Source organism: Magnolia sinica, chromosome 3, assembly GCF_029962835.1.
Source record: "Magnolia sinica isolate HGM2019 chromosome 3, MsV1, whole genome shotgun sequence".
Lineage (NCBI taxonomy): Eukaryota > Viridiplantae > Streptophyta > Magnoliopsida > Magnoliales > Magnoliaceae > Magnolia > Magnolia sinica.
Window position 1 is genome coordinate 126,792,990 of NC_080575.1, and position 22,521 is coordinate 126,815,510.

General features: G+C 40.9%; 2 protein-coding genes across 3 annotated transcripts in view; one reads left to right on the forward strand and one right to left on the reverse strand.

Annotated features, from left to right (window-relative positions):
• Positions 1 to 914: 914 nt before the first annotated feature.
• Positions 915 to 18,272, forward strand: LOC131241225 (probable plastid-lipid-associated protein 14, chloroplastic). 2 transcript variants are annotated; one of them, XM_058239957.1, is made up of 14 exons: positions 915 to 1,125; positions 2,021 to 2,408; positions 2,513 to 2,556; positions 2,644 to 2,722; positions 2,867 to 2,983; positions 3,080 to 3,262; positions 3,383 to 3,469; positions 4,730 to 4,836; positions 4,941 to 5,028; positions 14,583 to 14,663; positions 14,775 to 14,851; positions 15,518 to 15,653; positions 16,390 to 16,452; positions 17,474 to 18,272. In XM_058239957.1, the coding sequence occupies exons 1-14, from the start codon at positions 962 to 964 to the stop codon at positions 18,110 to 18,112; spliced, it is 2,253 nt and encodes a 750-aa protein (XP_058095940.1). In that variant the 5' UTR covers positions 915 to 961; the 3' UTR covers positions 18,113 to 18,272. The 2 variants fall into 2 exon arrangements, with proteins under 2 accessions (XP_058095940.1, XP_058095941.1); XM_058239958.1 differs by having other exon boundaries at positions 986 to 1,146.
• A 1,121-nt stretch (positions 18,273 to 19,393) lies between these two features.
• Positions 19,394 to 22,521, reverse strand: part of LOC131241226 (splicing factor SF3a60 homolog) — a 31,715-nt gene continuing 28,587 nt past the window's right edge. Inside the window, exons 11-12 of the mRNA XM_058239959.1 lie at positions 21,952 to 22,098; positions 19,394 to 19,978 (exon numbers count right to left, since the gene is read on the reverse strand). Coding sequence (XP_058095942.1) covers positions 19,832 to 19,978; positions 21,952 to 22,098 — 294 coding nt within the window. The 3' untranslated portion in view covers positions 19,394 to 19,831. The remainder of the gene's footprint in view (positions 19,979 to 21,951; positions 22,099 to 22,521) is intronic.

Here is a 22,521-nt window from a genome sequence, read left to right on the forward strand (position 1 = left end):
TATGTAGCATCATATGACTGTTAGCCTTAGGTTGTGTTTGCTTTGTTTTTATGGACGTTTTGGGATATGTTTTTGGACAATGATTTACTTCCTTGTAGTAAAGGGACTATGTTTAAATGGGCGGTTTGTGATTAAATGTTGGACTTGTTATTTGCATGGTCAATTGCTATATTTGGGAGAATAGGTAAGCTCTATGTTGGTGCTTATCTTAGACTGCTACTGGCTAGTTAGTTTCCATCGTTTGATATATCAACACTGATCTAGACGTCGGTTTACAACAGGTTCATCACAGAGAGCTGGAATACATATTGGTGCAAATCGGTTTATATTGTGGACCATTGAAGTTAGTGAAGAAAGATCATCATTTACTATATCCCAAATTAAGACCTGGTGGAAAGGCATGTGGACAACATAATATGCTTGAAAGAATTCCCACTAGTGGGCGATCGTCACCACCAGTGGGCGATCGTTGCCGCACTGTATATATTCAACGCAGCTGACAAAAATCAACACAGCTGAAAAAAATCAAACAGCTGATTGTAGTACCATAGCTAATATGGTGGACACCATAAGAGAGAAAATGCCTTAATGTGACTACTACAGTGTCAACCCAAACATGCGACTACTGTATTGCCTGTAAATATACCCACAAAGTTTCCAAAAACAAGCATGATAAAGCGGAATACCAGTATTACGCCAATCATTGATAATACAAGTAAAAAAGTAATTATGATGTCTTTACATCCAACTTCCATGGTAATTGGAAAACCAAACAGGCCCTTAGTGTACCGATTGTACAATTTATCGGTGCGTGCGTATCAACCATCATGATCTGCCAGAGTAGGGAAGGTTTTTTATTTTTTATTCGTTCCTCATCTCAATACGTCGCGATTGACGGTTAACGGTGACATGGAGGCAGGGGGAGATATTTGAAGGGCGGAGGTAGACATGCGGAGAACCCATGCAGAAAAACGCCCCAAACGTTCTTCCACACGCAACCCTCATGCTCACTCATCTCCCTTCCCTCTATTTATACTCTCCTTCTCCTTTTTCTCTCACCTCCGCTCTCTTCTCTCTCTCTCTGGTCTCCGCTCCAGATCGTTCGTACACAAGCCCCTCTCTTTGGTAATCCCCCCCTTCTCCAGGGTTTGCTCATTTCTCGCTCATTTTTTTTTTAAAATTTAAATTTTGTTTTAATTATTGCTTGTTGAATTTCTAGGGTTTAGTGAATGTTTTAATGATAAGAAAAGTAGATATCTCTCAGCCTTTTTTGGGCCTTTGATCGTATGAATTGATGGATAGTGACAATTTCAATGGATAATTGTAAAAAAATGGCAGAATTGGTCAATTCATCTCATTGTTTGGTGCTTTTGTTTCGATCAGTTGGTGTGTTGAATTCTTTAATCAAGGGGACGATTTGAGCGACAAAATCTGACAGTGATATCTGTAATCGTTCAAGAGGACTATTATGACTGATCCCTGAGTAAGTAAAATTGGGCCCTGCATCAGGTTGAAGATGCCCTGAAGATATATCCCATGGTTCAATCATAGTCAAGCGATGAAATGGATCTTACAATGCAGGAGCTTTTTGGAACATGGTCTATTCATGACTGAATAAGATGGACAGTCTGGATAACTGAACCATGAGACCTGCATGTATGACTCAGGGCTTGAGGGTAAATGCCATCTCCTCCGTTGGGATCATAATGTTACTCATAAGTCAAATGGTATGATGTAGCCTTGTAGGTAGTTACGTTAGTTATCAGCAGTCCATTGCTACCTAATTTTCTACAGTTGGAAAGGATAATTTGACCATTTGAATCCCAAAACTTTTTGCAAACTGGATGAATACCCAACGAATAATAACAAAATCTCTAGCAAGGAAACTTTAATTACAAATCTTTAATAATTTGGAAGACAGTTTTTTGTGTAAGACTAGATAAACTATTTTAAAGTATGTTTTGCTTGTAGAATTTTGTAATACTGATATAATTCCCAATGGATTACTTTGATTCTGCAGGTGGACAATGGCCTTTTGTAGAATTGGAACGAAGCCAATGTTAGAGGGTCGCGACTTACTGTGTTCCAATGGAAATCAGTCGACAAAACTAGCTAGTTCATCTTGCGGGTCTTCTTCCAACTTTAGTAAATTTGTGTGCATTACATCTCCTCATCACAGATTTTTTACGCCTCGGACGTATTCAATCAGTAGGCCAACAGATTCTTCAAGGAGAAGTGGCGCAAGACTTAGATGTTCTGCGGGGAATACTGTGTCACTGCCAGAATCCAAGGAAAATGCTCGTAATATTAGCTCCATTTGCATTGAGGAAGAATCAGGCCATGTCACAAAGTTCAAGATATCAGACTTTGAGCTCTGCAATCATGTTAGCGTCGGGCTTGCTGGCAGGGTATGATCTTTGCAGCCATTCTGAATTTGTTTGCCTGTACTGAAATTGGCTGTTCGGGTAAATATTGAATGTTCTATCTTCTCTCTGATTTGAGCCTTACATAGGGGGATGAGTTGATTTTCGAAGCAACAGTGAAGGACTCTCACAGGTAATTTCCGGCAATTTATTCATTCTGATTCAGGTAAAAAAGGCTAAAAAAATAAACCCTAAACATTCCAGTTATGTGTCCCTACAGTCCTTTATATAACTCGAGAGTTGTACTTCGACAACTCACCAGCTCTCAGGCACAGCGTCGAGGTCGGCGTGCTTTAGAGGTGGGTCATTCTTATTTCCAGGGTACTTCCATTAATTGCCTGATAGTAGATTTAACATTATTGGGATTTCTCTGTTTTTCCATTGTGGGTTATTTATTTATTATTCTCACACTTTCCTCACTATCGCGATGGAATGCCTCCCAGGTTCTAAAGAAACTTGTCCGTCGCCAGCTTATGTATGATTCATATGCAATGCAAGTTCATGGTTATGTGTCTACATCTGATGGTGGTGACAGTAGCTCTTTCACCCTAGTTCATGGGGTAAGTGCCTAACGATAATGCCAGGATTTCAAAATTTAGTGAACTGCCCTGAAACATGGAAGTTACTCCTGAAAATGGGATGACTTTGTTTTGCAGTATCATGGCAGCTATTCCCTTAGACATTGGCTCCAACTTTCAGATTGGCTTCCAACCTTAGAAGCGACTCTAGCTCTGGATGAAGAGTGTGCAAGAAAGGTAGGGGATGCTACAACTGGAGGACCTGCTATTTCTCGACAACTGCGACTTATCCGCATTCTAATGAGAGATCTTTTAATTGGAGTAGGTGTCTTTTTCAACAGTCATAAGTGCCTAACTTTTCTGTTAAACTTTTTCCATTTTCAGTCAAGCATTTTTTATTCAGCTAAGGAAGGCACCTTACATTTTTTCCCCCTCACTCAGGTGAACTATTTGCACAGCCTTGGACTTGCCCATACTGAGTTAAGGCTCGAGAATGTGCACATCAGTCCTGTTGATAGACATATCAAAGTAAGCTGCTAAGCTCATTATAACGATCATTTTTGTTTCCTCTGTTGAAATTTTTGTAGTGCTATGTTTTCCTTTGTGTGGGTCCGTTCGTTGGTTGGCATGTTTTAAAGTGGTGCAGTATTGAAGTGGTGCAGTATTGAGATGCTAAAAAGTTTGCTATCTTGCAGTCCCAAAATACATGTACTCTCATTGAATTCAATGCTTTGAGATACATCTTGAATAGCATCAGTGATGCATGCCAATCTCCATTTGCCCAGTCTTCTCGTCAATGCCCAAGGCAGTGGCATTGATTGATCCACCTTCAACAAGTAAATGACCGAACAAGTTAAACTGAATCGGGAGTTTCTCTATGATGACTTTCCAACGATCGATGAACAGGGAACCGAACAACCGAAGCAAGGGTAGCCAAGGAGTCGGCTAACCTAAGGGTCTAAAGAACTACTTCCAAAGAATGCTCAAATTTCACCCTCATTCAAAAATTGCTACCTGAAATTTTGAATGCATTGTTTCTTAGAATGCTGCACATGTTTTTGACATGTTAGTATTGATTCTTTGTTTTGGGAAATATTTTTGGAGATTGACTATCTTGCATGAGCACTCAGGTTTATGTTCATTTTTAAGCACACAGGTGTTATTCATGTGCTCAGGTTGTTTAATTCTTTAATTTTTCAAGCTTTTATGGTTAGTTGAGTCGGCTCTTCTAAATTTGGCATGACCACTCGTGACTATTCATGTTGTGACTCATTCAGCTAGCATCAGAAAACAATGCAACTATTAGCTTATATCCCACTGATTCTAGTCTATCCTTTCCGGGCTTAGAGAACTTTCTGTCAAGACCTAGTAGGCTTGTTTATGTGCCGCACCTTTGCATTTGAAATTCATTTGCAGTTAAATAGATACCAAGAATGATCGATCCACAGTTTGGCCTCTAGATCTGACCATCTCAGCCGATGAAGATAAGTGAAAAGAACTGAAAACAAATGAGCCTCTCATTGCATTTCAAGAGGGGTTGTCAGCAGTCATCAACTTGGAAATGCATAAAAGAAGTGGACAGTTAATATACTTTATGAAAATTGTTCTTCAATATAATGGCATTATGTCATTTGATATATATGCTTAAATATACTTCTTAACGATTGTTTGCATTATGGGATTTGATCATTTTGTCTTGGCATCTAATCTAGTTGATGTTTGATGTTTGGGTACTGTTTTTGGCAAAAAAAATCTTATTATGCTCATTTCAATGGTCCTTTTTATTAGGTAGGGATACTAGGAAATGCAGCCGATTTCTATGACAACAACCTGAATAATAGCACATTGGAGGGTAACATGGACAGGCGACAACTGATGATTGCATTTGATATGAGGTAAGATAGAGGAAAATATCAACTGTTGATTCATATGAAGTCTTTGCATTATGTTTGTTTGGGGTTATTTCTGAAGCTATCCATTGTTTATGTGATTTCCCTAGATGCGTAGGGTTCATGATGGCAAAAATGGTGTTGCGGGAGCTCATGGACCCTTCAAACTTCATGAAGTTCAAGTCGTTCTTGATGAAGGTATAATGGGCTAGTGGTGCCATACCAATGTTTTGTTGTATCGGTATCATTACATGTATCGCCGACCAGGGATATGATGCGGACACAAGTGCATTCAAGGTGTACCAACGAAGAAAGCGCCAACCACAAGTGCCGTCCTTGTGGATAGGCGAATATTGAGGAGTTGAAGACCTTTCACATGTGATTGGACATATAGAAGACCCCACTTAGGAAGACACATGTGAAGGAAGATTGGAGAAAGAGGACCGAGCGCCCAAACTTTCCCATACTTATGTTATTTGCACGTTTTTGACTTAGTTAGCGGTCTTTAGTAATCTTATATCTTTATTTGCTTATCCTAGGGGTATTTTAGTAATTTTATGTCTTTATGTGCTTATTTAAGTGGGGTAAAGCCCTAAACACGAATTTCAACTATTGATGAATGAAAAGCAAACCATTTGGTTGCCTCCTTCCTCTCTTCTCTCTAATGGTGCTTCTTCTCTCCCTTGATTTTCTTCTTCTAATTTCTTCTTGTGCCCCTCCAACTTCCTCAAGGTAATAACTTTCTTTCTTCTATTTTTTTTGTTTTGGCTAATTCCTCTTCGATCAAAATCTTGAGAACCGATCTAAACCCTAAATCCCCAAATTCTCAAATCCCTAATCCGAGAAACTTCTTGGTTCTTCGGACTAGTGATCTTCATTGATCGATTGGGTGTGACCATGCAAGATCGGGAGGTCTCATCCCTCGCCGGATCCAACCTAAGTAGTAATTGAATTCCATACTCCATGGTTGTAGTGATGGCCGCTCCATTGCATGTTTCCTTTATGATTTTCTCAATTATGATGATTATTGTTAGACTTTTAGATCATTTATTCCTTTTATTTCCGCTGTTTAATTATCTCCATGAGCATGCATCATAATTAGGGCTGTCCTGCGTCAAATTTGGTATCAGAGACTAGGCTTGCATGGTTTTTGTCTAGATCGAGTTATCAAATTAGGGTTTTGATTTTTAGGTTTAACTTAGGAAAGTTCCAGGTTTAGAAAGTTTTCAATTTTAGAAACTTTCCAATTTTAGAAAGCTCCTAATCTGGAAAATTTTCAGATTTGAGTTGTTTTCTGTTTCAACTTAATTGTGTCAGTTCATAGTAGTTTTGCATTCATCGCATTCATCTTGAAAGTCATAACACCTAGTAGTCTAGTTAGGTAGAGTTTGGTTCAAGTCTTCATTGTATGCCCACGAGAAGAGGTAGAGGTTTCGGACTTCAACCTACCATGAATAACGAGCAGTTATCTGAGCAACTTGCTCAATTGATACAAAAGATAACCGCCCTAGAAGCGGGTCAAAGGCGTGAGTTTGCCCGCCTTGAGAACCAAATTACCACCACCATGACTAAGGTGGAGCAACTAGAGGCGTCCCAAAAGGAAAACCCCGCTGTAGGGGAAGATGCGCACTCCCAATGGAAGGAATCATTGAAGAACGTGCTGCCACACGTGGTGGTAGTGAGGATAGAGATCGTGGTAACGTCGTGGTGTGGTGCGAGAGGCACGAACCACATGTGGTCATCAAGACCGTTATGATCCAGATGAGCGTGCGATGAAGAGTGTGAGAGTTGAGGCCCCGAGTTTTGATGGACGCTTGAATCCCAAGGCATTCCTTGACTGGGGTTGACATGGACCACTACTTTGAGTGGTATGGCATGTCAGAAAACCGTCAAATGCGGTTTGCTAAGATGAAGCTTGTGGGTCAAGCCAAGCTCTTCTGGACCAACACCGAGCGTAGGATAGAGAGAGTTGGTAGAGCCCCTATCACACATTGGTATGAGATGAAAGAGAAGTTGAAGGAGAAGTACCTTCCTCTCTCATACCGTCAGAAGCTCCTTGACCAATGGCAATCTTTACGTCAAGGGTCAATGCCTGCCGCTGACTACATCGCTAAATTTGAAGAGTGTGTGATGCGATGTGATATCCGAGAAGACCCTCTAGTAACGCTCTCGCGTTTTAAGACGGGCCTTTGTGCGGATCTTCAGTACGAGCTTATTACTCGGCCCTTAACGGACTTAGATGAAGCATATCAAGTCGTGCAGGAGTTAGAGCAGTATCTGAAGGCTCCTGTCGTTCATCGTTTTGAGTCCCGAGACTCCAATGCTAGATCTAGTTCCCAAGGAACTAGACCTAATATTGGTAATCAACCTAGGGCACAGGCGACCATTCCGCCTAGGCCTAGGGAGGACAAGGGCAAAGGGGTTCTTGGTGCCGGTCCTAGTAACATGAGCCAAGTGAGGTGCTATGAGTGTGGCAACCTTGGCCACATGTCTAATCAGTGTCCTACGAAGAGCCGTGGGAGAGCCTTAGTTATAGGCGAATCCCACGAGGGTGGAGATGACCAGGGTGATTATGAAGTTGAAGAGTATCACCCTGAAGGAGGACTTACTGATGAAGAAGTGGATGGAGAAGCAACGCTTGCGATAGTCAGGCGTGTGTTAGGTCTAGAAGTAGTGCTGACCGGCGTCGAAGCACTATCTTCTACACTATTGCCAAGTGTGGTGAAAAGAATTGTAAGGTGATAGTGGACAGTGGAAGTTGTAAGAATGTGATTTCCACTAGCACCTTAGATCGCTTAAAACTGAAATCCACACCTCATCCAGACCAGTATAAAGTTTCTTGGGTTGACAAGACATCCCTACCTGTCACCCAGCAATGTCTAGTCCCCATCGAGTTTGGGTCATACAAAGAGTCCCTGTGGTGTGATGTTTTACCTATGGATGTGGGGCATGTTATCCTAGGTAGACCGTGGCTATTCGATAATGATGTCACGATCTTTGGCCGTTCGAATGCGTGTACTTTTATGTATAATGGTAAAAAGATCAAACTTAATCCCATGCCACCTGAGAATACACTAGGAAAGAAGAAGGATGAGAAGGCAAGTGAGCCTAGAGAAATGGGGAAATCCAAACCTAAGTCTTTACATATAATCAGCGCAAGAGAGTTTGAAAAAGAGGCTAAGGAGGATTCTATGGTGTATGCCCTTGTGGCTAGAGAAATTACACCTGAGGTTCCATCAGAGTTGCCCTGTGAGGTGATCTCAGTCCTGAAGGAATACAGTGATGTATTTCCTGAAGACTTACCGAATGAGTTGCCACCTATGAGGGACATACAGCATGCCATTGATCTTGTCCCAGGGTCTACTCTACCGAACCTTCCTCACCACAGGATGAACCCTGCAGCGCATGCAGAGTTGAAGAAGCAAGTTAATGAGCTTCTGCAAAAGGGTTTCATCCAAGAGAGTATGAGCCCGTGTGCCGTGCCTGCATTGTTGACGCCAAAGAAAGACGGCACGTGGCGCATGTGTGTGGATAGCCGTGCCATAAACAAAATTACTGTCAAGTATAGGTTCCCTATACCTAGACTTGATGATATGCTTGACATGATGGCCAGGTCCACTATATTCTCTAAGATAGACCTCAAGAGTGGATATCACCAAATTCGTATACGCCCAGGAGATGAGTGGAAGACGGCGTTTAAGACGAAAGATGGGTTGTATGAGTGGTTGGTCATGCCCTTCGGCTTGACTAACGCACCCAGAGTACTTTCATGCGGGTGATGACCCAAGCTTTGAGGCCGTTCATGGAAAAATTCCTAGTGGTGTACTTTGACGATATTCTTATTTATAGTACCACTAAGGAATCACACCTTGAACATTTAAAGAAGGTTTGTAGTGTCCTTAGGAAGGAAAAGTTGTACGCTAATCTTAAGAAATGTGCATTCATGTCTAACCAAGTTGTGTTCTTAGGATTTATTGTGTCATCTGAAGGGAAGCCTGAAAAAGTCGGGGCCATAGTTGAGTGGCGAACCAAGGAACATTCATGAGGTGCGAAATTTTCACGGCCTAGCAACTTTTATCGTCGTTCATTAGGGGTTTTAGGACGATCATGGCTCCCATTACGAGTGCATGAAAAAGGGAGAGTTCGTGGGGTCAGCCGTCAAGGCTTTTAAAGAAATTAAGGGCAAGATGGTGGAAGCTCCTGTCATGTGCTTTTCTACAATCTTTGTAGTAGCGTGTGATGCGTCGGTGTCGGTATAGGTGGAGTGTTGAGTCAAGAAGGACACCCGGTGGCCTATTTCAGTGAGAAACTGAATGAGACAAAACAAAAGTACTCCACTTACGACAAAGAATTTTATACGGTAGTGCAATCCTTGAGACATTGGCGACACTACCTCCTACTGCAAGAATTCGTTTTGTCTTCTGACCATGAGGCTTTGAGATATTTGTATTCTCAGAAGAAACTCAACCCAAGGCATGCGAAGTGGGTAGTGTTTCTTCAGGAATATTCGTTTGTTTTGAAACACAAGGCCGGGGCTGAAAACAAACCAGCGGATGCCCTTAGTAGGAGAGTGGCGTTGCTCAACTCCTTGAGTGTAGAGGTAGTCGGATTTGAGCAACTGAAAGATGAATACCTCATATGTCCTGATTTTGGGGGTACTTACGCGTCGCTCTCTAGTAACCAGCATATTATGGGTGAATATGTTCTTAAAGATGACTTTCTTTTCAAGGGAGAAAGACTCTGTATTCCCCGTATGTCCCTTCGTGAATTCCTCATCTGGGAGCTTCATTTAGGAGGGATAGCTGGCCATTTTGGTCGTGATAAGGCCATTGCCCTCGTGAAAGATCGTTTTTATTGGCCAAGCCTCAAGCGAGATGTATCCAAAGTTTTAGGGCAATGTCGAACATGTCAGCTGGCAAAGCAAAGAAAGCAAAATACCGGGCTGTACACGCCATTGCCAGTGCTACATGCTCCGTAGCAGGACATTAGTATAGACTTCGTGCTCGGACTTCCTAAGACTATAAAAAAGCACGATTCCGTTTTTGTCATTGTGGACCATTTTTCTAAAATGGCGCATTTCCTCCCATGTTCGAAGACGTCAGATGTGTCTCATGTTGCTCGTTTCTTTTTTAATGGTGTGGTGCGTCTCCATGGGTTACCTAAAACTATAGTGTCTAATCGTGATGTTCGATTTACTAGCTATTTTTGGAAGACACTGTGGCACATTATGGAAACTCGTTTGCAATTTTCTACTGCTTACCACCCACAAATAGATGGCCAAACTGAAGTGGTAAACCGTAGCCTTGGAAATCTTCTACGTTGTCTAGTGGGTGAACATGTTAAGACTTGGGACCTAATTTTACCAACTGCTGAACTTGCTTATAATGGGTCAGTTAATAGATCTACAGGGTTAAGTCCTTTTGAAATTGTAAGTAGTTATAAACCTAGAATGCCCATAGATCTCTTACCTATGTCTGTTACCCAAAGGTCTTTTGAGTCAGCCGATGCATTCGTACGCCATATTCATGATTTGCATATACATATTAGACAGCGGTTAAATAAGAGCAATGATGATTATAAAGTTTCAGCTGATTCTCATCGTAGAGTGCAAGAATTTCAAGAAGGAGACTATGTAATGGTGCGAATAAGGCCAGAGTGATTCTCTCAAGGATCGAAAGAAATTACAAGCGCGTAGTGTTGGACCATTCAAGATATTACAAAAGGTTGGGTCCAACGCGTATCGGGTTGACCTTCCATCTGAAATGAGCATTAATCCAACTTTTAATGTGGAAGATCTAGTCCGTGCCCATACTCCCATTGTTGATACATCATCCCTTTCATGGCCTTTTTCTGAGTTTGCTACCCAACACCATCCACCCCCTACTCCACCCATTAAACAAAAAGAATCAATTTAGGAAATAATTGATGACGAGATAGTATCCACGAGAGATGGGGGTTTCCAAAGGTATCTTGTCAAATGGAAGAACAAACCATCGTCTGAATCTACGTGGCTATCGGGCGACGCATTGCAGGATATTGATCCAGATCTACTCGAGCGCTACAAAAGTTTCAACTCGTCGGAGTCGAGTTTTTCTCACCAGGGGAATTGATGCGGACACAGGTGCATTCAAGGTGTACCAACGAAGAAAGCGCCAACCACAAGTGCCGTCCTTGTGGATAGGCGAATATTGAGGAGTTGAAGACCTTTCACATGTGATTGGACATATAGAAGACCCCACTTAGGGAAGACACATGTGAAGGAAGATTGGAGAAAGAGGACCGAACGCCCAAACTTTCCCATACTTATGTTATTTGCACGTTTTTTGACTTAGTTAGCGGTCTTTTAGTAATCTTATATCTTTATTTGCTTCTCCTAGGGGTATTTTAGTAATTTTATGTCTTTATGTGCTTATTTAAGTGGGGTAAAGCCCTAAATACGAATTTCAACTATTGATGAATGAAAAACAAACCCTTTGGTTGCCTCCTTCCTCTCTTCTCTCTAATGGTGCTTCTTCTCTCCCCTTGATCTTCTTCTTCTAATTTCTTCTTGTGCCCCTCCAACTTCCTCAAGGTAATAACTTTCTTTCTTCTATTTTTTTGTTTTGGCTAATTCCTCTTCGATCAAAATCTTGAGAACCGATCTAAACCCTAAATCCCCAAATTCTCAAATCCCTAATCCGAGAAACTTCTTGGTTCTTCGCACTAGTGATCTTCATTGATCGATTGGGTGTGACCATGCAAGATCGGGAGGTCTCATCCCTCGCCGGATCCAACCTAAGTAGTAATTGAATTCCATACTCCATGGTTGTAGTGATGGCCCGCTCCATTGCATGTTTCCTTTATGATTTTCTCAATTATAATGATTATTGTTAGAATTTTAGGTATAATGGGCTAGTGGTGCCATACCAATGTTTTGTTGTATCGGTATCATTACATGTATCGCCGACCAGGGATATGAAACATGTATTGATATCACTGATGTCCGGATATGTATCTCGCTAACCGAGGGAAATATAGAGAAAGGGTGGAATTTTTCAGTGAAACTTTAGGAGATGCTAAAAGACACACATTTACGTATTTAGGCTAAAAATTGCAAAAATGAACCATACATGATAAGTTTTCATTTAATAGGGGCCTAAACCATGTGCTATTGTAAAACGAAAACAACAACTAGTGCAATAAAAACAAAAATTTATCCATGCATACACACATGCATAGATACATCATCCATCATCCATCCATCCATGCACACATACACACATGCTTACATGCAAGCATTCATACACATGTCTCAATCCATTCATGCATGGTACTTCCACACATGCATAACACATCCATACATCCATCCATCAATGCACACATCCACACATACATATATCATATATCCATTGATACACGCATACACAATTATGAAATTACATAACCATTTTTTAAGAAGCAAACAGATTTTTTAATTTTTCATAATTTCTAAAACTTCCGAAAAATATTTTTTTTATTAAAAAAATGCAACACATCACTCATCAACATTAATCCATAAATAGAAAAAATAATAAGTTTTTTTAGAAACAATATCATTATTTAAAAAACAAAATAGATTTTCTTATTTGCATTTTTGAAATTTAAATAATAATAATCCTAAAGTAATTAAATTATTATTATTTTTCCTTTCGATTTACACAATATTTACATGTGTTTCCCCCTTCTCGAGCTGTATCGTCGATACAATCAATACAAGGGAGATTTTGTAACGAGAGTGGCAATTTTTGGGCGATACAACATGGTACCGATGCATTGGCGATATATCACTGATATTTTGTCAATACCTAAAAAAGATTGGAAGTGAACTCAGAGCTTTCATAGAAAGACCGGACTGAAAGTTATCCATACTCGTTTCTGATCTAGATTAGGGAATCCAAATTCACGTATGAGGAAGAGATATCCGAAAGCCGCTTCGACAAGTTAATGAACTCATCGAACTCTTCCTCCTAATTCCTCCTGCATTGCGGGGTCCGTACCATGTTGACCCCTGAACTCGAGAAGCATTGATCAATAGTCACACCTCATTCGGGGATTGAGATGCCTACCTCGGGTAGTCTTCATAAAGCCGTTTATTGACCGGCTAAACATCCTTCTAAAATGAGGGTCTTGATTCACGAAAATTGAAGAGTGGTCAAAATCCACTCAAACATATCCCAAAATAAATTTTATTATTATTTTATTATTATTTTTTTCCTGATTTACATAGTATTTATGTATGTTTCCCCCCTTCTTGAGCTGCATTGCCAATACAATTGATACAAGGGAGATTCCGTAAAGAGAAAGTGGTGATTTTTGGGCGATTCGACATGGTATCAATACATTACCGATATATCGCTCATATTTCGTCAATACCTAAAAAAATTGGCACTTCTAGTGGTATTTGTAATACCGATATTTTTTTTTTTTCGAAAGGCAGCAATTCTGATATTATCATTGATGTGATAACTGGAACTTTGCCATACAATATTGGAAACTGCATTTCCTTATCAACAGATATCAGGTGTTTTCCTGATTGTATTGCATGGGGTGCTTCTGGCGAATGATATGCAACATTTTTGACACTTACATTGGACATCCACATGGATTATTATATGGCCATGTACTTTGTGCTGGTATTCATGTTCTAAGTCTATTTTTGGTGGGCACTTCAACTGGAGCAGTACAGCAGAGTTTGACGCTTGTCATTGCTGGATACGAGGGCTGGCAAAATCAAGGCATTCGGTAACGTTTACGGCTGGTGTAGCGGTCGGCTATATAACCATAGACGATATGGGCTGAAATGGTTGTTACGGCCCTTTAAAGGTTGTATTTTTAGAGGGAAAAAATATTGACCCTTATCAGCCCGTTACGGGTCCGTATCAGCCAATTATGGGTCTGTATCAACCTGTTATGGGACGGTTACTGCCACCACAGGCCCGTTATGGGGCATTTTCTTAGATTGGGCGTTACAGCCCTTTCGTGTAACGAGTCCCACCATTACTGCTACAGCCATTACATAGCTATTTTTGAATACCTTGTTGGCAATTGGCTGGCCCTGGCTCAGGCAAAATCAATATTTTGAATAGGTTCAGCTCAACCAATTCAAAATCTTAGCCTGAACCAAATCCAGCCCTGCCTGTTATGAGGCCTTCTGGATACTTTTATGTTGATGATACTTTTGATTAATTTTGCATTTTCCTCCCCATGTTGCTTTGAACTGCTCTGGTGTTCATGTTTGTTTCCAGCAAAAGCAACATCAATCTGCTTGTTATTGGCTGTTTAGACGATGTCTCACTGTATATGCACACAAACATTTGTCAGTTAGTGTAGCAAGTGCAGAGTCTGCAAGTGCACATGTATCCCACATCCTTCCAACTTGTACCCATGCTTGTATCCGAACTTTATGTCTGAGATACGATGTTTGGAATCCACTCTATTGTTGCATTGAATGCTATTATTCAGAAACATATCTCTAGATTTCAATATCTTCACAAATGCTTGTAACATGCTGAAAATAGCTGTTTATGGATCACATCTTGGCATTTTATGCATGCTTGTTGCACTTCGAAACTTGTGGCTGACCCTAGTTGTGAATGTTTTGCAAAATTGTGGAGCTTTTGGTTATTTGACCTTTATTTTGAAATGCTTTCTTCTTTTCAGTCAATAAAGTTGGTTATACATAGAGTACAATTTATTAATATATGTTTAATTTTCCATTTCATCTGAGATTGCAGGGAAATGATCCATCATGCTTGCGCGAATTCCTCTTGCCAATTTTATGCAGAAATTCTCCATCTGGAAATGCTGGATTGCAAGTTAGTACACGCTTTCAAATCCGAGCTCAATCGGTTGAACGATACCTGTCTCTACTGCTTTTATTTGGTTTTTGTGTGCAAAAGCATAATGATTTCATATCTTTCTTCTAGATTCTTGATAGGAACTGGGGTGCAGGTTGGAACGTTCTATCCCGTCTGCTTGCAACGAAACCTTCTGAGAGGATAAGGTGAACATAGATTCAACACTTCTCAAAGCAACAAATATCACTGAATATTACCCAATAATAATGCCTTGACAAATTTTCTGATTTCTTCATTATCCGCGCCCACCCCCCCATTTTCATTATTCTGTTATCTGTGAGAATGATTGCAAATTTTCCTGAGAACACTTTTGACAATCTCCCAAGTAGTCCCCGTGCTGAGAAATTGCAGTGGATGGTAAAATAGGCTATTTCTAAAGAAAGTATATACTTGATTCAATATGGATAAGGCAATTAGGTTGGTTTTTTAATGGGTAAAAATGTGCAACTATTAGGATATACATGCACATCTGAGGTTTCTTTTGAAGAGAGTATAATCATTATAACAGAATGGTGCTAATCAATGAGAATGTTTCGCACTTTAGTTCTAATTTCCATCATTTCTAATTTTCTATGTAACTTCAAATCAAAGAGCATTCTTTTGTAATCTGTAGTGTCATGCGGGCTTGTTATCCACTAAGATCCAAACACGTACTTTACATGATCATGCCACTGATCCAAAATCACACACAAAAAGGTACATACATTCTGATTTTTGTTTTGTTTTGTTTTTTTGTTTTTGTTTTTGTTTTTGTTTTTGTTTTTTTTTTTTTTTTTTTTGTTTTTGTTTTTTTTATTGGCATCACTTTATAGTTGTCTAGATGCCCTGAGGCATCCATTTTTATGCGGACCGAGATGGCGGGTGGATCCATCCATGGACATCATCAAGTGGGGTTTAGGATCAACTGCTGTCCGAATTGCCGAGGAGTACATCTATGGCCAACATCAGGTATATGGGTTTTCAAAATCAAATGTCACTTTACTTTCTGTGATTTGCTGTTACCTGTTTCTTTTCTCTGCCCATGCCACAGGTGCCATCCCATTTTGTGGTAAATAACGTGCACACGCACACACACGAGTGTGCATGTGCACACACACACACAGAGAGAAAAAATAAACACGTAACAAAAGGGGCAGAGGGGATTTCATGTGTGGATGGATTGGGAAATATGATACTTTAAATTAAAATGATTGGTAAATATGATAATAAGAAGGGGAAAGAAGATAAAGAGAGACGGACTTAAGGTTTAAAACTTCAATGTATCATTTGAAACCAGTACGTATTGCCCAATACAAACCTTCATACACAGATGATATGGTTGCACTGCCTTGATACAGGTTACGTGACCTGGTTTTGGGGTTACTAATACAGTACACTGAAACCAATTTTCAACCGTTGTTCTAAATAGATTATCAACTAACTTATCTATATGACACATACACACAGACTCACACATACACACGTGTGCACACATACATGCGTGCGTGCATGTGCTAAAAAGGATTCAATCCCATAGCTTACTGATAGTTGTCTTCCCTTCATCATTAAGGTCTTGGGTTTGAGCCCATTTTACCCACCAAAAACATGTAAAGGTGATAATATAAGGATGATCTAAATGAAGATAAAAGGTTCAAGGGTAGTCAAAGTGAAGATATGCTAACATTTGTGCTTTTTGTGTTCTTAGCGAAGCAGGCTGGCCTACTTCATTGAATTGATGGAGATGCTGAATACTAATCCAAAGGCAAAGGTATCTATTCCTCAAATTTCATTTGTTAGCATTGTATGCTTAATGGTGTTTTATGATACCCACCTTGGCAGGAATGGGAGACAATGCTTACGAACGGCTAACAATCGGGGCCAATTTCGTGTCATTCTGACATCATCTTGTGCCCCAAAAGTAGCCCACCAAAAGATCAATGAAATTATAGAAGGAAACTTATTAAAACTCAATCTACCCCTGGAAATTAAGGAAAGCAAATAAATACTATGAATTTGAGAGCCATCCAGTTGACCTCATCATCCATACAACATGATCCGACATTTGATCTTATCAGGTTGATCATCGGACCATGGATCTGGTTCAGATCATCAACCAACGCAATTTGAATGGTCGGATTCTTCAGATATTCAAATAAATGGCATATGTGGCTATTTTATTGCATCAATTATGGGGCTCCCACAGCTGCTCTTCCACCAAACCAAAGTTTAAAAACTCAGCTGGGGAGTAGGCTTGTTTTAGATTAGGCATACTACCTTGTCTGATCTGTGTCAATTTTCCAGTTGGCAAATCTTTTCATAACCTTTGACCTTTTTATCATTGAATTCTCCCAATACAGGGGCTTTTGAGTCTCTGTTTTTTTTTTTCCCCAAACATTTTGGTACGGCCCTTTCGGACATCCTGTAAAATGTGGGGTTGTTGTAACCTTTTTGGACATCCATGTTTTGCAGAGTTGGACTATTTGTCCCTTTTACCAAAGGCCGAAAACACAGGTGCATGGTTCACTAAGCCTGCTCTTCCATCTGGTTTTTGCAGGATGGTTCAAATATGTCCTAGCAGGACAAAGTTTTGGGACTTAACCGTGGTTATTTTCTATATTAGATGGCTGCAGTAGAGGCCTTCTTCCTTTTTCCAAACCTAAAAATCTTAGATTGTTGAACTACGAGTTGTCTGTTCCGTCAACACGTCTCCTCACTGTTTTGGTGGTATTTGGTGCCAGTTATATGTCAGCAACTATGATATTGAATTCAAGTCCTTTTGGAGTATGCAGGATTGGCTTGAGATCCTGCCAGGGAGATGGCGCCTGTTGTATTGCACCGGGAGGCACATAGGTCTGACCCTCCGGCAGGCTTCCCCCAGAGTCCTAATTGGCCATGTTTTCCTCACCTTCATGCCATCACCAGATTCAGACAACACTCTTTCTCTTGCATCTGAAATTGGCTTCACGGTCATGCCTGGCACCCAATGGCCCCACAACAAGATTGGCATTACTGGGAAATTGAATGTCAGCTCCTCAGTCAGATTAACAGCAGGGAGCCGCCTATACCTTGAAGAAGAGAAGGATGGGGGAAAACACTCCCTACACCTGTTGAATGCCCAAGGGTCCGTTACCCGGAAGTTGTCTAGTAGGAAATGGAGAAGGGCGAGCCCGATCAAGGAGCTCCCGTCGAGCCTTCCGGTGGCCAATCTCATCTCTGATGAGGTAGAGGTGACAATGAGCATTGACTCTCCAATGCCACAGGATGTTGGTGCTGCAGGGAATGTCCTTCGGGAGGTCAGAACACAGGTCCCACCAGAAATTTTTGATTTGTCAAAACTGATATGTGGGACCTTCCTGGACTCCAGGATGCTGGTTCTTCGCGGAGTGAATGGGTGTGCATTGCTTTTTACACGGTCATGCGGACTGTAGATATGATTGTTTTGTAAGGTGTAAATCATCTGTATTATATCATCTTTGTATCATCTCAAATCTGAGTCTTGAAAATTCTCTACTGGCTACCTCAAGCTGTAAGAATGAATGATCCTGTCCATAAGAGTACATAAACTGAACCCCATTAATGATTCCGCAATGATCACAGTCATAGATCAGGATTCAGTGGTGATTATTTTGCTATTCTAGTGACTCAAGCCTGCCCACAAGCTGGTAGTTGTAATTATAGGCATGGTTTTAAGACTCAGATGAGTCCGAGTCAACTCCGTTTCAGTCCTGCCCGCTCCATTTCGAGTCACTGGGAAACTTGGTATTGGCTTGACTGTTTCACGATATGGGAAGAACTCTTTGAGTTGGCTTGACTTAGTTGTTGACTCGATGCAACTCATGGTAACTAGAGCTGGTTCACTTGGTCTTGTCATGGTACGGGCATTAAAAAATGTTAATGGTTCGGTCTTATCATGGTGTGAGCATAAAAAAATAAAATAAAATTGGAGGCGATATGGGTCTCACATTGTATGAAGCTAACAAAAGCAGCCAAGCAAGAGCTGGATTGTTGATGGGTTTTTGTTACTAATATTACTCCTAATTTTTTAAGTTATAAATTATTAAATATGAGTCAGGTCGAGTCTTCAAGACAATCCAACCCAACTGAGCTTTTAAGTTGATTTTTTCAGCAGGTGAGTAGGGTCAATACACCTCCCTGATTCGAGACTAAACGAATGGATCCCTGTTGCCAAGTCTAAACACCAATTTTGCAGGTTTTGGATGGTGCGCTGCAACTGTACCATCAACGACAACCACGGATGGGTCCAAACCTTCCCACGCCAGCAGTAATTAAAGATTGGCAAAATTCCAGAATCCACATAGCTGCTGGCTAGTTGGCCCAGAAGATCGCCCTGGGCTTGACATGAAGAATGAAATTAATGGCTGTAAAGAAAAAGGTATGGTTGTGCAGCAGGTCATTCAGTTTGAATTTCTACAATAACCAGATAGCTATGGCAAGCTAATCTGCAAATAAGATGCCCAATAAAACATCCCAAACAACATGAGGGCCGCAACAATCAACTCATAACACTGCATTTGCCGGCCACATATAAATATGTAATCATCAGGTCAGGCATTGTCTGGATGCAAGGCCAATGGTGTTTTTCGCTACGATTTGATGCATAGATCAGAGAACGGTGACAGAACAGCATGGTTTTGGAGTTATTATTTTAGCATGAGGTCTATTCATCTCTCTCAAACTGGAGCACAATCTTGAGTTTAAATGGAAGTCCTGTTTAAGCAGAATTGAAAAGAAATTTCTTTCAATACAGAATTTAGTGTAACATCACATCGATACGATGCCTTACACAAGGGTACTTTCGGTTCTCTCACTCTCTAAAATAGAAGGCAATAAAACAACACCCCAGCAAGAACCAGTCGCCAAGATTGATTTTGATGCTGCATTTGGTGCACCTTTCCAAACCCCTTCCCAGCTCAATTCTGCTGCTTTTTTACATCCGCACTGTACCCTAGATGTTGCTTGTCAGTACCTAGTCTTTCTTCTATTTTTACAAGTACATCAAGAAACCCCCCCCCATCAAATGATAACAGGACAAAACACTTGATCAGCCTCATAAATTTTGTCTACATCCGACTAAATGCTACACCAAATTAAAAAAAGAGTGAAATTGGATATTGGTGGACCGCTACTCAAATGAGGCCTTGCCGTTGCAGATCAGTGTACGTCTTCTTGTTGTAGATGTTGCCCTCCTTGTCTTCATACTCTTCCTCAAGTTCAGGCCTCCACTTATTCAGGCCTTGCCGCTCTTGTATTCTCTCCCACAGCTCCTTTGCCTCCTGCAAAGATGAGTCTGACTGTGAGGCATGCGAGTATTACATTGGGTGTGGACAGAAAGTAAAGCAGACAATAAAATTTTGAATTACTGTAGGCGACTATACATCATATTCATGGAGAAGAGATATTTTAAGTTACTAGAGTACAATATATATGGGAAAAGGTACTATGAGGTTGACCTCATGGGAGCTTCCCTTGAGGTCGAGCTCTATGCGCCCCACTGTGATATGTGAGAAACATCCATCCCATCAATCAGATGCACCCTTCCACGGTGAGCTATGGACCTAAAAATCAGGCCAATCCATAACTTAGGTGGGCCACACCACAGACAACAGTTGAGAGTGGATGCCCGCCCATTGAAGCCTTCCTGATTGTAAATAGGGGGCCCAATGAGATGTGGTTTAGACATCCAGCCCATCCATTGTGTTCCACTTGGATGAGGGGTCACACCAGGCCATTCCAAAACTCAGGCGGGTCCCACCAAATGCTTTTAGATGTTATAAGCATGATTTCCCATGGTTTCAGATGCTGTGGCCCACCTGAGCACCAAATGCAGCTGATTTTTGGCACATCCCATAACCTAGAGGGGACACATGTGGATGGCCATCACACATTGTGGTGGAGCCCACAAAGTTTGACCTCTTAGTACCATTATCTATATATACACACAGAAATGCTCACCTGCGAACCAGTTCGCACGTACTACATACGAACTTTTTTGAGAACTCATCATATCTGATGAGTCTCAAAAATCTGAACGGTCCACATGAACAAGAACCTCATGAAACCCCCTGGTACGAATTTTTACTTTGATCAAAAACTTCGGTGGGCCATGAAAAATGCAAACAGTTTCTTCCCTTGATTTGAATTTCTCTTTGCTAGGGCCCACCAGAAGCTTAGATCAGGGTGAAAATTCGCCCCCTAAGGTTTCATGGGATTCCGCATCTTATGGACTGTTCGGATTCGACACCCATGACACGTGTGCAAAGGTGCGCACGTGCGTAGGTGAGCACGCCTCGACCTCTTAAAACGTTTAAGAGAAACAATTTCTCTTCCTAGTATCTTGTACTAGGGCTGCCACTTGGGATTGGGTCAATCCAAACCTGACCGATCCAACCAGAGTTCAGGTTGGGTTCTCAAGATCCTTGGGTGGGGTTCAGTTTGAAAAACACAAACGCAGTTGAATCCAAGTTCGGTTCGGGTTGAGAAAATTTGGATCAGGTTAAATAACACGTATTTGGGTTGGGTCGAATACAGGACTTTGGGTCGGGCACCTCAGGTTCACGCTGCGGATTGTGTCCTCTTGATGTCGGGTTAGACTCAGGTTGCCCTCAACCTGAACCAACCTGCTTGAGTTGCACCCCTATCTTGTATGAAAACTTAACATCTCCAATACAATCTTTTATTATGGGCCAATCATTTTCTTCCCAGTAACTCTGACCAGTCCAATTTCCCCAATGACAGATGCTTCAAACAGATACTGGGCTATAAGGATGGACACACCAACAATAAGTAGTCCCAAAGAAGATTTTTCCCATAAAATTTTCATTGCAGCCAATTTGCTCTTTTATTGTTTAGACACCCAGTATTTTCTATTTATAGACCGACTGCCAAGCAAGGGTTAAAACTCAAAGAAGGCTAGAGTCCAAATTGATCTGAAACTTGTTAAAGTACTTTGTTGAGTTTCTCGAGTTTAAAAGGCATGATGGTAATTTTTTATATTCCTTAATGCAAAGCTATTATAAGAAGTAATTCAGTAAGTTTTCGAGTGCCCAATCAAGTTTTGAATGCTGCTGACATGTCTGCAAAAGGTTACATTATATCAAATAGGCCAGCATAAGAGTAAGGAAAGACACCGGACATTGGTCCTAGTCGACCTAAATGCGAAGTACTGAATTTCGTTTTTAAAAAATGAAAAAAGAAAAGGGGAAGTACTGATTCCTTTTCAATTCCAAGAAAACGGAGAAAATTGTACCTTAATTGATGTAATTTCATTGAAGTTCTTGGTATTTGGAATACCAAGGCAACGCATTCCATGCTGATGGCGCCACTCCTTGAAGTGACGCTCGAAAGCCCTTCGTCCCCAGTAGCTGTGGTTCCCACATATTTCACACTTGAATTCCTGAACGACAAGAATCGATATGATTTGTGTTTGAGAACAATGAAAGAACTTAATAATGTTGTCCATCCATATACATAATCACAAGTGCACATATGAATTGGTACAAATCCAATGAGAATGTCTGGATCATGCATCACATTAACTGATTCCTGCATGCATGGGCAAATGACTGCCCCCCTTTCTTTTGATTGCACATGCTCACATAACTGTATGTACTGATGGGCACATGAATGGGAATTACCCGTGCCTGTATGCACATACAGGTGTAGTGTGTGGATGCATGAAAGGAAGGGTTCTGGAATCAACATGAATATATGCATGTGCACAAGAGCAGCAGGGTAGTGCATATGCATGCATTAATGGCATATGATAATACATTTCAAATGATGCTAGCCAACAGTGTCTGCCATCTGGATGGGGGCC